This window comes from Hydra viridissima, unplaced genomic scaffold, assembly GCF_058129835.1.
Source record: "Hydra viridissima isolate aposymbiotic clone 2 unplaced genomic scaffold, HvirCarnegie_v1 scaffold_11, whole genome shotgun sequence".
In the NCBI taxonomy this organism is placed as follows: domain Eukaryota; kingdom Metazoa; phylum Cnidaria; class Hydrozoa; order Anthoathecata; family Hydridae; genus Hydra; species Hydra viridissima.
Window position 1 is genome coordinate 13,403,438 of NW_028324310.1, and position 15,180 is coordinate 13,418,617.

Below are 15,180 nucleotides of genomic sequence, written 5' to 3' on the forward strand. Positions count from 1 at the left end.
ATTTAACCTTAAAGCTGATTACCAAACATGAAATTATCGCAAACGACATAGAAAATGTCTATCCATCATTAATGTTTCGTCTCGTCTTAAAGCAAGTGTTTTTCTGGAAGTATTCAGTATACAAAAGACGGAAAATTACACGATCAAACTTTGGGAATGCTTACTCAGTAGGATAGCAGCATTTCAAAATTAGAAGGAACTTTTTTACATTTTTTGTCAGATCTAAGTTGAACGAGATTTCAGTAGTTTTGTAATGGTCTCATTTGAGAACTTGACTATCATGACACATTAAGGTGGTCCACCCCAATTCAAAACGTACTTTTTAAATTTTTTTGAGTTTTTTTTGAAGTGATTTTTTTAAATTTCAGTCATTGTAGAACATAATTTGAGCACTTTTTTTAGCTAAATTAGTATATTAGTAGGTCTAATTGATCTCTTTAATAGGATAGATAGATTTTATTTACCTAACAACACCCATAGCAACCATTTTTCAAAGAGTATTTTAAAATTAGCATCTCAAGAATCAATAAATACATAACGAAAATAAAACTGTTTAGTCTTACATGAGTTTTTGATAACTTTGGCTATATTTTAAAAGCCTATCGCAGTTTGCATTTACTGTGAAGTGATATATAAAGTAACAACAGCAGTACAGACATTTAAATTTATATTTTAAATAGAAGTAAAAATTGTAGTTCTTCACAAAAATGCCAAGATCTACTAAATATATTAAAAAAAGAGTATTTCGAGGTAACCAACATGTTAGGAATCAAAGCATACATAGTTTTAACCGAAACTGTGTTGAAAACAAAAAAGGAAGTGCAAGTGAAAAAAAGTTGCAACAAAATGTTGACTTTGACGATGTAGAAAATGAGCTTGATGAGGATAATTACAATATTATAATAACCTTTAAAGTTTTATAAACAATCTTTAATAATTGTATATGTAAAGAGTGTTGTTCAAATGATGAAAAGCTGTTACTAAAAAACAATTTACAAAACAAAAATGGGTTCTCATACGAGTTACAGTTATCATAACATACATGTGAATATATCTCAAAATACGATACATCTCTTCAAAGTTATAAAAAAATCTTAACCTCTCCAGGAAAAGTTTTTGCAGCTATAAACTTTAACACCATTGTAGCTTTTAGAGAACTTGGCAAAGGTTATGAATCTTTGCGTACTTTTGCAGGATTGATGAATATGCCACCTCCTATGACGCCAAAAATCTTTAACTATTTGACTAACAAATTATACAAAGCATGAGACTGTTGTTATTCAAAGTACTACTAGAGCTGCATTCCAGACCAGAATGAATCTTTGTGTTGATCATAATGAACCTATAAATTGTAAGGTTTTTGTTGATGATACCTGGCAAAAGCGTGGACATCAATCGCTAAATGGTATTGTAACCATAATTTTAAAAGAGAATGAAAAGTGCTAAGATGCCATTGTTCTTTCAAAAAAATGCAGAGGTTATTTGTACTGGAAAACGAAAACCTTTAATCCTGGATATCTTCATTGGAGTTTAAATCATGTATGTGATGCTAATCATGAAAAGTCATCTGGAGCAATTGAATCATGTAGGGCGGTGATACTGTTTTCTCAATCGATAATGAAGAATAACTTAAGGTACACTTCATATATTAGGGATGGTGATACCTCTTCAATTACTGATGTTGTTTCCAAAAAACCCTATGGCAATATAAGTATTGAGAAACTAGAATGTGTTAGTCACGTTCAAAAACGAGTGGAAACTCGTCTTCGTAACTTTCGCCAAAGTCAAAAAGGCAAAAAACTTGTTGATGTTAAATTTGGTCAAATTAGTCTAAGTAGCAAAGGTAACCTCACAGACAAAGTAATAAATTTGTTTCAAAACTATTATGGCATGGCCATACAACGAAATGTTGACAATCTCTAAAACATGCAGAAATCCCTATAGGCTGTGCTTTTTCATAACTCTGACATTGAGGATGAAAACATCTGCCATCAATTTTGTCCAAGGAAAAAAACAAGCTGGTACTTGTGGCAGTCTGATAAACTAAGTAACTTATCTAAATATCAAAAAAAATTGAGCCTTCCATTAGCTATTCACAAAGTTTTAATTCCTATATTTAAAGATCTATCTAATCAAGATTTACTAAAAAAGTGTCTTCATGGTCAAACACAGAATAATAATGAAAGCTTGAATAGTGTTATTTGGAAAAGATGCCCAAAAGATATATATGTTAGTAAAAGATCTTTAGAACTATCTTTAAATTCAGCTATAATTTCGTTTAATGATGGTTTTCAAGGAGTTTTAGAAGTGTTTAAAATTTTAGGTGTTAACACTGGGAGGTTTATGAATGATGCTTCTAAATTACATGATGCATTACGTATATCAAAAGGAAATTATAAATCCACCAATAAATGCAAAGTTAGAAGGCAAAAATTAAGAGGAATTAAAAAAGGGTCCTTAGAGAAAGAAGCAGAAGAAGAACCTGTATCATTTTATGAATCTGGAGCTTTTTAAATAAAATTTTATTTTTGTTCTGTGATTTTCTCCACATTACCTTTTTAGCGAATCAAATAAAGTTAAAAAAAGATATCTCCTGATAGGCCTATTCTTTTTCTTTGAAATTTTCCCATTTTGTTTAAAATATATTGGAAGAGGACTGGTGGCAGAATATTTATTTTTGCTTTTTTTTAAGTTTGTGTTTTTGTCATCAAACAGAAAGACCTTCACGGTAAAACAAGGAATCATTATGGCAATGCCTATAACTTTTTAAATATTTCAGTTAAATAAAACAGCTAACAACTGTATTTTTTAAAATTAAATAGATAAAACTGCTAGGGCACCTGAGTAAACATGTTAGTAGCTGAAATGCCAAAGGGCATTGAAAAGGGTCATATACTTCATGAGATATCTCTTTTTTTAAAAACACACCAAAACAGGGAAAATGTTGAATAAATGAGGCAAATTGTAAGATTTTTTTAAAAATACTCTTTTTTAGTAAAAAACAACACAAATAGACTAATTTGAGAAATATAAAGTCAATATTAAATAAATTCATTTGAATTGGGGTGGACCACCTTAAACACGATATTAGTCATTAGAGGGTAATTCCATGTAAAAGTGAGACAAAAAATTGAAATTTTTTAGTCACCCTCTCAGATTTCTTTGAAATTTGAACCAGTGGTACCTATTAACGAATAATGAAAAAGTGCAAAATTTGAATTCCCAAATCCAAACGGTTCAAAAGTTATGGCATTTTGAAATTCAGCTTAAAACGCCCTATTTTTTTCCACTTCCGCCATTATGAACTTTATAGTAGAACTTTTAATTGAATAATTTAAGATCTAGTGGAATAATGTGGCTAAAATTTGGTACCTGACCATTTTCAAGGGTGCTGAATTCAAAAATGTAGATAAATTTGAGATATTTAAATTTTTTGACAGTTATTTTTTTATTTTAAAATGGCCAGTCAAATTTTTTGTTCTGTTACCATGGGTTGCCCTTTCATTAATTCCCGGAGTTGCCCAAGTCTCATTGATTCCATTTTTTTTTTTCAAATGAAGTAGATGATCTTAGGCTATCTTTATAAAAAAAGATGGTTTTGGTTTCTTAAAGCATAATAAAGATATGTCCTTTTGAAATTCAGACAAAAAATTTCTTTATTTGGCCGCTATTCTCTTTTATAGCGATGCTTTTTGTGTGAATAACTTAAGTTCTAGTAGAGAAATATGACTGAAAATTGGTACCTAACCACTTTTAAAGGTGTTGAATGCAAAGATGAAGAGAAATCAACCTAAATCCTAATCTTTTAGAATTATTTTTGAATTTTAAAATGGTATAATATTACTTAACCATAAAACGGGGTAATATTTTCACAAATTGCCTAACTGTCATGGGTTCAATTGTGGTGTGTAAAAACAGTTTATTAAGGTTGGTTTTGATATATAAATAAATTTTTGTGAAGTGAGTTATCATGAAAAATAAATTTTTCTAATGCCTGCTCTGATGTATAAACATAGTTTTGGGACGTCAGTTATGTCGCCTAAATATAGTTTTGAAACAACAGTTAACAATAACAAATTTCAATGAAAAAAAATTATTTTAATTTTAGATTAAATAATTATTAAATCTTGTTTGGTAATTCAGTTTCTTAGTCATGGCAAACAGTCAACAGTGCTCCATTGGAATCAACCTAGAAAGTGAATGTCATCTCACAACATATACATCATTGCTGGGAATTGAACCTTTTGAAGATATTCCTGAATATGAAAAAGAAATATTAATGTGGAGGACTGGGCTCTCAATGATAAATGTCAAACCAACAACTTGTCTCCATCATAAACATATTTATTTGAAGCGTTAAACAACTAAATTAACACGATGCTGCAATCCATTTAATACGCATAACAAAATTATAAAAGGTATTTACAGTAATCATAACTTTTAGTTTTTTGAAAATGTTGTGAGTTACAATAATGAAATTATTGGCAGCCAAATTCTATTTTAGCTATATTTAACCTTTTAGCTGACTTCTGAAAGTGCACTATTAAATGCCATACAATTTTAAACTTTTTAAGGTTTTATTAAAATTTTTATACATATTAAAAATGTTCTTCCCTTTTTTTAGGTAGTCTTCGTGAAATTAACTTGGATACAGCAAAGTACCTTTGCAGTAAAGGCAAATTCGTAGTTCCAGGTGAAAAACTTTGTCCACAATGCAGACATAAATTAGCGTCAAGTGAAGAATCAGAAGAGAACGAGTTGGAGATAAAGTTAACTGAAGATAATATGGAAAAAGAAATTATACTGGAATCAACAAGATCATTGCTCAACAGTACTTTATGCACTCTTGAAGTGTCTCCTCTAAAAGTTCATTTACCCAAAACCTCTAACAAGCCTTCACTTGGAAAGAGAAAGATAAAGCAGGTTGAAGAAGCAGTTATTAAGAAGCTTGCAACTGCTCTGGATGTAACCGAATCCGATCTTGTTGCACCAAAAAATGAAGTTCTAAAGGAAATTCAAACCAAAGCTCGTGATCTAGACTACCTTGTAGAATGCATGAAAGAAAAACTTAAGGTTTCTAACAGAAGGCAGCAACTTCAAATTTTGACATTAACCCCAAAATCTTGGTCTATCAGAAAAGCAGCAGAAGAGTTTTCAGTGTCCAAACGCAAAATTCAAAATGCAAAGCTTTTATGCGACCAAAAAGGCATCATAGCATACCCTGATCTGGTTGAACGGCATCGAATCAGTAAAGATGTTATAGAACTTGTAAAGCTTTTTTACTGTGACGATGAGTATTCAAGGCAAATGCCAGGTAAAAAAGACTGTGTAAGTGTTGGGGAAAAAAAATACATGTCAAAAAAATTGATTTTGTGTAACTTAAAGGAGCTCTATGTGGCATATAAGACAAAGTACCCAGGCCATAAAATGGGTTTTTCTAAATTTTGCAGTCTTCGGCCTAAATGGTGCATTCTTGCTGGTCCAAAAGGTACACATTCTGTTTGTGTGTACAATACACCAAAATGTTAAATTAATGTTGAGTGCTATAGGCCTTGAAACATCTTACCATGAAATCATTGAAAAGATTGTCTGCAGCAGAAAATCTAAAGTTTGCATGATTCACCGATGCAATAGTTGTCCTGGCATACAAGCTGCCCAAAATTATTTCCAGGAGTATCTCACACAAAATGATGATCCAAAAGAGCAATATGACAGTGATGAAAATGAACAGTCAGTGGATTTTAAACAGTGGACAACAACAGATAGAACTGAACTATTAACAATAAAACTTCCATTAAATGAATTCATAGAGCTCCTGTGTGAAAAACTTGATAATATTACTTCTCATTCATTTATAGCAAAATCACAATCTAGCTATCTAAAGCATCTGAAAGAAACAATTAGTATTGATGAGGCTATTGTACTGGCAGATTTTGCAGAGAATTACACTTTTGTAGTACAAGACGAGATACAGAGTTAATGTTCCCTTCATCCAGTTGTCATCTACTACAAGAAAGTGAAATTGGAAATATCTTCTTTTTGTGTAATTTCAGATGATTTGAATCATGATGTTGGATTTATCAATGAAGTTATGCATAAAACCATTATTCATATAAAAACTCATCTTTGTCCCACAATTACAAAAATTCATTATTTTTCTGATGGCTGTGCAGGGCAGTATAAAAACTGCAAACATTTTTTCAATTTATGTCACCACGCTCAAGATTTTTCTGTTCATTGCATCTGGAATTTCTTTGCAACAAGCCATGGCAAATCTCCATGCGATGGAATAGGTGGCACTGTTAAAAGGCTTGTTGCAACAGCTAGCTTGCAGAGTCCAACCACAGGTCATATACTGTCTTCTAAAGCAATGTTTGAATACTGTCAAAAGTCAATCAGTGGGATTACGTTTGTGTACATCACTGCTGAAGAAATGGAGCTAGTAAGAAACAGACTTACTGATAGACTTTTAATAGCAACCGCTATTCCTGGGACAAGAAGTTTCCATCAATTTATACCATCTTCTCATTCAATAATAAAAATGAAAAGGGTATCCGATGATGATGATTTTGCACTAACATTTGACTTCCTCAAAAAACAAAAATATGAAATTATTAAAATTGACAATGTTATGATGTCACAATACCTATTTTGCAAATACGACGATTTTTACTAGCTTGGTATGGCTTCTGAAGTTGATATAGAGAATGATGATTTTATGGTAAAGTTTATGCATCCACATTATCCAAGTCGGTCGTACTACTGGCCAAAGCGGGATGATAATTGCTGGGTGCCAAGAATGAATGTAATTTCTCTTGTTAAAACACCTTTAGCATCTTCTGGGCGTAAGTACCATATCTCAAAAGAAGATGAAACTCTATTTGAACAAGTTTTATCTTTTCAGTGAAAGTTGATTAATATTTTACTTTCATTATTTAAATGATATAAACTTCAATTTTAGTTATACTTGGTTTATTCCTTTTCATTTTTGAGCTTTTTTCAATAAAGCAGGTTTATAATATTTTTCAAGAAAGTTTGCATTTTAGTTTCTTATTTTTTAACACAACATTTGAGCATGTAAGCTAAAATTTTAGCATGCAACCAATATTTTGAAATGATACCTAATTATTAGAATAATAAAAAAAGAAATTATTTTTTCAATGTCTTGTATATACAAGACATTGAAAAATAAAACATAAATATAAAATAAAAAATAAAACATAAACATGGAAATAAAATTTACTATATAGTAAATTTTACTTCCATGTATACTTTTGAAAATATTGATTATAAATATGCAAGTTATTCAAAACAAAATAACTTTTTATTTTATTTCAGAGACCTAAACATTTCCAAAACATCTTATTTCACAATTAGAGTAAGGCAACTACAGAAATAAGTGAAATTAAAGTTATGGTTACAAGAAAAAAAAAGGGATTGTTGACATTTTAAAATTTAAAAATTATTTTAAAAGATTAGGATTTGGGTTAATATCTCTTCATCTTTGTATTCAACACCTTTAAAAGTGGTCAGGTACCAATTTTCAGTCATATTTCTCTACTAGAACTTAAGTTATTCACACAAAAAGCATCGCTATAAAAGAGAATAGCGGCCAAATAAAGAAATTTTTTGTCTGAATTTCAAAAGGACATATCTTTATTATGCTTTAAGAAACCAAAACCATCTTTTTTATAAAGATAGCCTAAGATCATCTACTTCATTTGAAAAAAAAATGGAATCGATGAGACTTGGGCAACTCCGGGAATTAATGAAAGGGCAACCCATGGTAACAGAACAAAAAATTTGACTGGCCATTTTAAAATAAAAAAATAACTGTCAAAAAATTTAAATATCTCAAATTTATCTACATTTTTGAATTCAGCACCCTTGAAAATGGTCAGGTACCAAATTTTAGCCACATTATTCCACTAGATCTTAAATTATTCAATTAATTAAGTTCTACTACAAAGTTCATAATGGCGGAAGTGGAAAAAAATAGGGCGTTTTAAGCTGAATTTCAAAATGCCATAACTTTTGAACCGTTTGGATTTGGGAGTTCAAATTTTGCATTTTTTCATTATTCGTTAATAGGTTCCACTGGTTAAAATTTAAAGAAAATCCAAGGGGTGACTGAAATGAGTGTCCCACTTTTACATGGAATTACCCTAGATTAAACTTGGATTTGCTTGACAAAGTAAAATTCTTTTTTTAATGTTAATCATAATTAAAAAAGATTATTTAATGTTATTTAAAAATGAAAGCAAAACTTGATCTTTGACTATGCAGGGCTCTTGTTGCTTACTATCGTTTGTACTTTGTGTTTTCAAAATGTTTTCCGGGTTAAAGAGCAACTTGAACAAAACTTGAAATTATGTCCTATCTTGAAGCTAGGCATAACTCTCGGATACCGAGGGTTTTTTTTTAAACTCAACCAGACCTCCTACTACACCATTAACTGAAATCTAATCAAACATAAACTCCTTGTTAAAGTGAGTCCAGTAAAGAAATTTAGTCATAACTGGCTCGTGGATTGTGATGGTTGGTTTTGTCCCCGATTCTACATTTCACTTTTTTCGCGTTTATTTTCTATTTTTGTCTGCTATTTATTCAAAAATATTAGAAAATTTGAACAAAAACCACACAACCGTTGAGAATTTGAATTTCGGTTTAGACTTTACACGCGCTCGCACACGCTGATGGTATCATTCACAAAAAATATTTAGACACAATAGCATTCACTCATTATGATATATTTTTATAAATTACTTTTTCTTTTTTTATCTAAACTAAAAAAATGTATCTACAGATATATTCTGAATAAAAATATTATAGACCTGGCTAGAATAGGACCAAAAAAGTGACATAACGAAGTTTGGATAACTTTTTATGATTTTTGAAGAAACGAAGCCAAATAAAAAATTAATTTAGGAATTAGCCAATAGTTTACGCGTGAAAAAATTCAATTAAAAATACAAAACATAAGAAACACTTAACTTGCGTAAAAATCAATTTAAACCTTTTCAATATTCTAGTACTAAATTAACGGAGATCCTTAGGCCACCAAAACTTCCTTTTCTTTTATGGATTTAGGCCTGAGGTAAGACTCACTTGAATGATCAATACATGCATTTTATGGTTCACTTAATTTTTTCCCCAAGAGTTTAAACTGTTCAAATGAGATAAAAAACTTAAAAATGTTAAGGAGAAAATTTTTTTAAAGTTTTCAAATATATGTATGAAATAACATTAATGGTAGAAGTAGTAGTAGTGCAATTAATAATAATAGTAATAATAATAATAATAATAATAATAATAATAATAATAATAATAATAATAATAATAATAATAATAATAATAATAATAATAATAATAATAATAATAATAATAATAATAATAATAAAAAATAATAGTAATAATAATAATAATTAATAATAATAAAAACAACAACAACAACAGCTATGATAATAAAAACAATAACAACAACACCACTAACAACAAAGATAATAGTAATAATGATATTAAGAATTACAACACCAACAACAACTAGTGGTGCAACTTTTAATCATATATGTAAACAAAATTTTATTATATTTTTTGCTCATACATTAAAATGCATAAGCACCAATCTTAAAAAATTTCAGATAAACTAATGCTTTACTTAATTTAAATTTCAAACAGAATGGAGAAAAATAACTAAAAAGATACAATGATATTCCAAGGACCTAGTCTGACAAATGTTGGTACAAATCCTTTATACAATGCCATAATGCCTTCATGACGTATTGTCTGTAAAAAAAACACCCTTACTATTTCTGAGTAATACATATATTCAAAACTTTAAAACATCCCATACAACAAGCAGTGAAAAAATTTTGAAAAAATACAAATTTTGATATTTACTGTTAATGCACAATCCAAGCTTCCTGTATAGATTCTAACACTATTTCCTGTACTAAAATTATTGATTTCTTGATTCATCAATCGTGTCTGAAATAAAGAAACTGCTGAATTTTAAAATTTTTGATAAAAACTGTGAGGTTTTGAAAAAAATTTTTTTTTTAAATTTTTAAATTTTTTAAAAACAAATCCTCCATAAAAACCTTTGAATTCTCAATAAAAATCTTATTTTTTATCAAATAAAAATATTATTTAATCTCAAATATATTTTCAAGATCACTGGTGCTGTTATCTACAATTTCATAAAGAAAACTTAAGGTAATACTGAAATTGATAAATTTTATTATATAAGTTTTTAAAATAAATAAACAACCTTAATCACATCTATGGGATTTGAACCCAAAGCCCCAACAAATCCAGCTAAAAAACTTGAACTAAGTAATAAAAAATATTGAATAAAAAAAATGGGCAAACGATATTATACATCATATACAGCTAAAAACATATCAAAATAAACTATGGTATGTTAAGATAACTCAACAAAACCTCCCCACATTAAAATAAAAGACCTACAGAAAATGAGCTGCAACATTGTCAGAAAGCAACTGATGCTCAATTAATGATTTTTTTACATAATCATACACAGGTAATTCTAAGCCTGCAACAATAGCAGCACGTTGAGCAGTTGCTCCAACCCCCTAAAGAAAAATTCCTGATATATTTTTATTGCAAGAAACAATTTTTATTGCTTTTAAGAACATAAGACTGATGTGCATTCCACTTATTAGCTATATAACTTTTTAAAATAAAATTTTAACTTGAGTTGATTGTTATTTTTGAGTAAAACAAAATAAAAGTTGTGGAAAATATGTTGAAAATAAATAAATATATCAGTAATATGCAATAATATACTGCAAATGTTATACTTCACATGCCTTTACATGTTATAAATCATACTATGAATGCTATATATTTTAAAACTATGTATTTTAAAACTATGTATTTTAAAACTATGTATTTTAAAAAATATATCAGAATTTCATAATAATCAAAAAGTCTTACTCTATATAAACCACGTAAACCCTCATGCTGATAAATATAAGCAAAACATTTAATCAACCCTGCTTGATAGTGAGTAGAGTGAGTTTGTGACTGCAATCGAACCTTTAAAACATCAGTTGGATTACATATAGAAGATGAAATAGCACCTGCAGTAACTCCAGAAAAAATATTTGAAAGCAAAGTCTCATTTTTTGGATCATCAACTAACAGCCGCTTTATCCAATGGTATAAACCAATTTTTATAGTACCATATGTTGCTTGACGCAACAAAGCAGGTTTTATACCATTATATAAAGCTCTAAAGCCTTCATCCTTTGATATTTTGAAAGCAGCATGGAACATTCCTCTGTAGCGCAACTGATTTAATGATACCTCAGTAACCTGACCTTGGATCTGTAATCTTGTTTTGGTGGTATCAATAGGGAATGTTCCTTGAAAAAAGAAAAAAAAAGTTAAAACTACATACAAGTATTAACCAGAATAAAACCCTAAAAAGTGTTTTTTTTTTCATTTTCTACATTGTGCAAAACAATTAAAATGAAAACTAAAAAACTCTAACTGAAACAATGAATGTTGGTGAAATAATGAGCTTAACTTATGTATAAATGCTCTTATTTTGGTCATAATGAAAAAGGCATCAGAAAGTAAACCTAATTAACCACTCTTTTAGTGCTTTAAGTCGGCTACTTTAAAAAATATTCACATAGAGCATACAAAACATATATTTGCTTTCATTAACATACTGAGCTTGTAAAACCAACCTAGAGTTAAACAGAAATGATTTTAATAACCCAATACTATTAGTCTGTCAAGCTGCAAAAGAACTTGGAACTGATAAAATTGAACATTAATGTTTAAAAAAGGCTCTTTTTAAAGATAGTGATTTTATCTGGTGCAGTTTGGTTACATCATCTTTCTGGACAACTGATAGGTTTAAAGGTGTTTAATTTATTGGCTTTTAAATTGCAGTTAACTTTACCAAATAAAAGTTTAAAATTTTATTTTTATAACGGAATTATTTCTAACATAATGTGCTATCCATTTTAAATTGGTTATGAATATTCTGCTTTAAATTAGTTATGTATAGTCTGCTTAAATAGTTACGTATAATTAATGTATATTCTCTTTTAAATTGGTAATGTATAGTCTGCTATCCATTTTAAATTGGTTATGTATATTTTAGGTTTGGTTATGTATATACGCAGTAGAATATATTCTTACCTAGCTCAGCGGTCATTGAAGCAAGACCTCCATATATGAAAGGTTTGAAGTCCATATATATTGTTTATTATCCTTTTTGCTATCGTTAAGATAGCAAAAAAAACTTTTTAAGTTTTATTCGAACTAAAGGACTATTAAATAGTTGATGAGTCGGTCCATTTGGGGTTTGCGATTTAGAGAGAAATCAAAAGTAACCCTCGTTTTCAAATTTAAAAGAGTCGCCGTATTTATCGCTACAGTTGTGATATATTTCGAAAGAGATTTTGAGCTGAAATTTTTATATATATATTAGGCCGGATCATAACTTAAAAAAATTTGGAAAATTTCTTCGGGAATTTCCAGTAATTGGCTCTCAAATACGCTGAATGCAATGCTGCAAACCGTTTTTCGCTACTACTTTGCTATACTTTGTAATTTTACCTTTGAAGTTTTCAAATAAATTAACTTAAAAACGCTCATTTGTTACATAATTTATTGATTGAATTTATAATAAAATTCAAATTATTTGAACAGTCAAAACAATATATCATTAGCAAACGTTGATTACAAACTATACTTAAATGTTCTTAAATTCAGATTTTGTGTCAAAGTGAGGCATCAACTTGCGGCGCTCCAGTTGAACGCGAATATAGCCATCACGATTTTCATGACCATAAACTTTAGATGCTGATTCAGTCACAATTTTAATCACACGTTCAACACTTTGATTGTGACATGGAAATGGCTCAATGTCAATAACTATGTCTTCAACTGACGAAAGCCATGCCAATATTTGTACAGTTGGAATATGTTTTGTCAGAACAGGTTCCAAGCGGGGCTGTGTTTGCCAGTCAATCAGTTCTTCATAACTAGTCGCTTGAAATCGTATCTCAGGGAGTTGAAATTTTCGATTTGGTATGTCATCTTCACGAGCACGAAGAATTCTCTTCAACGCAAGCTTACGGATCACTTGACGGTTGTCTTTGAGCATAGCCAGAATAATGCTCTCGATATGAGCCGGGTAGCTATTGCGCTTCAAAACTTGCTGAACAATTATTCGATAACGCACAGGAAGAAATCGTGATGTTTCTATCATTTTATAATAGTGTGGAGCAGCATTCCAGCAGTTTGAATGTTTCTTAATGTCAAACCAAAAAACCGCATATGAATTCACAATAAATTTAGCCAAAAGTATTAGTTCATTTGATGGATCTTCAGTAGATATATAGAGGCGTAGAACACGGTTTGCTAGTGTCAACCACCTTGCATGGTTTAGTCGCCCAGGTGTTCTAGAATTAAATCTATCTGGTACAACACCTGTCTTCACCGCATTAACAATTTCGAAAAAGTACAGTTGATCACTGCTTAACAACTGCTTATTGCATATAATAGGTTCACCAACAAGAATGGCAAAGCTGACTATGGGTTTCTTAACAGACATTGAAATAGACTTGCCAATTGGTCCATTAAATGAATGGGGTCCAGTTGTTGCACCATCTAAGGAGTGAAAAAGATGTCGCAAAGGAAGCTCGTTCAGATGTAAAAGACAAATGGACCAGTGCAGTGGTCGACCAAGTTCAATTTCCATTCTGCGTATAACTCCATTGTTTAAACCAGTATTAACGTTAGTTGAATCAGAACCAATACAAACAAGGTTCGTGCAGTCAACAGTATCAATTATTGAATCTGCAATGGATTTGGCTGATCCACTTGTTGGCGTACAATGATCAACATACTTTGAATTTGGCTCTGATAAAATGGAAATATGTTCCTCAGAAATCACAGTCTGCCTATCCCCCTCAAGTTTTAAAGTCTGATCTTTCCTTCCATCAAAATACAATCCAGTAATTCTACAATCAGCATTTTTACAGGATGTTCTCAGTAGTTTTCGTTCTCTGCGAATTTTATTCCGATCCACTGGCCCCATATGTTCTATACCAAAATCAACCAGAGTTGCTGATACAATCGCGGCAACTGCTCTATCTGATATGCCAAAACCATCTGCTTGTAGAGCAATATTTTTTAAACAACGGTTTTTCAGACGAGTAGATGTGACTTCGGTATCGACATCTGATACGGAAGGGGAATAAGTTTCGGTGTCAGAGTTGTTGTCTGTTTCATTATCTGATTCATTATCAGATGCTTCAACGACTCTGGCACACTTAACTGCAGTCTCTTCCTTTGATAATGAAACAGATTTTCGTTTTAAACGCCTCTCAGCACGTGCGGATTCCTTCTTGTCGATTCCAGCTATTCTGCCAACACGTATAGTGCGTTGATCAGTTAGGAAGTCATGCTCAATTGCTGGCACCTTCAGAACCATTGGACAGCAACAAGACGAAAGTTCTTTGCATTTACACGAACAAATGTCAAACAATGTGTCAAGATCTTTTTCTATTTCATCTTGTTTGACTGTTGCAGACTTTGATCGAATCACTTTCTGAACATTGCCTATGTACTTCTCCAGCTGTAATTCTATGCCTCGAAGACTTATAGTAGGAACTGATGCTTTAATCCATATCTGAGAAAGTTTCTCTGCTAGTCTCTTACAAACAGACCGTAATGGTTCAGTTTCATAATTCTTCTCAGACAAGTATGCTTTGCCTACTTGCTTGTGGGTTGGCAAGCAAAAATTGGGTAATTCACGACCTTCTCCAAAAAGTATATGACGATTCTTTGAAGCTTTAGATCTTGAAATCATTATTGTTTTACAATTTTATAACATATCAGAATTTCAGCTAATTTCTAAAAATACAAGATGAGACGGATAAATTCTGCAATCAGTTGATAAAAGCAGAAATTAATAAACAATCATATAAAAATAGAATAATATAATAATAATAATATAATAATATAAAGTTATAATAGCGTTGGAGTTAATCATATCATTAGGGTTAATTTAGTTAGGTAGGTATAGGTTTGGTTCAATTTCATAACCTTGGGATTATATCTAGTATTAGGGTTAAATGCATGTTTCAGTTAATGCATGTACTAAAGTAAATATACTTAGCATATAAAACC

The 15,180-nt window shown here is 30.4% G+C and overlaps 3 protein-coding genes and 1 pseudogene across 3 annotated transcripts; 2 read left to right on the top strand and 2 right to left on the bottom strand.

Moving 5' to 3' along the window:
* The first annotated feature begins 619 nt into the window (after window positions 1–619).
* LOC149882291 (uncharacterized) lies at window positions 620–2,514 on the top strand. Its single transcript, XM_090065924.1, is given in 1 exon segment — window positions 620–2,514. A coding segment is annotated over 1 exon segment (897 nt). The 5' UTR covers window positions 620–1,617.
* Window positions 2,515–4,153: 1,639 nt separating this feature from the next.
* LOC149882292 (uncharacterized) lies at window positions 4,154–6,907 on the top strand (annotated as a pseudogene).
* A 1,838-nt stretch (window positions 6,908–8,745) lies between these two features.
* On the bottom strand, window positions 8,746–12,439 carry LOC145191150 (kidney mitochondrial carrier protein 1-like). The gene is made up of 7 exons (XM_090067387.1): window positions 12,181–12,439; window positions 10,960–11,390; window positions 10,471–10,595; window positions 10,271–10,331; window positions 9,901–9,987; window positions 9,706–9,786; window positions 8,746–9,187 (listed from the first exon to the last, which is right to left on the bottom strand). The coding sequence occupies exons 1-7, from the start codon at window positions 12,233–12,235 to the stop codon at window positions 9,131–9,133; spliced, it is 897 nt and encodes a 298-aa protein (XP_089923513.1). The 5' UTR covers window positions 12,236–12,439; the 3' UTR covers window positions 8,746–9,130.
* Window positions 12,440–12,468: 29 nt separating this feature from the next.
* On the bottom strand, window positions 12,469–14,975 carry LOC149882293 (uncharacterized). The gene has a single exon (XM_090067386.1). The coding sequence runs from the start codon at window positions 14,858–14,860 to the stop codon at window positions 12,737–12,739; it is 2,124 nt and encodes a 707-aa protein (XP_089923512.1). The 5' UTR covers window positions 14,861–14,975; the 3' UTR covers window positions 12,469–12,736.
* Between the last annotated feature and the right edge of the window lie 205 nt (window positions 14,976–15,180).

What these genes read in the sequence shown, in the direction of transcription:
- LOC145191150 (XM_090067387.1), bottom strand. Translation starts at nt 12,235, where the DNA reads ATGGACTTCAAACCTTTCATATATGGAGGTCTTGCTTCAATGACCGCT. An exon ending in GCTTGGATTGTGCATTAACA is followed by an intron (nt 9,787 to 9,900) that starts GTAAATATCAAA and finishes TTTTTTTTACAG; the next exon opens with ACAATACGTCATGAAGGCAT. An exon ending in TAGGTCCTTGGAATATCATT is followed by an intron (nt 9,188 to 9,705) that starts GTATCTTTTTAG and finishes AACATTTTTAAG; the next exon opens with TTTTTTATCTCATTTGAACA.
- LOC149882293 (XM_090067386.1), bottom strand. Translation starts at nt 14,860, where the DNA reads ATGATTTCAAGATCTAAAGCTTCAAAGAATCGTCATATACTTTTTGGA.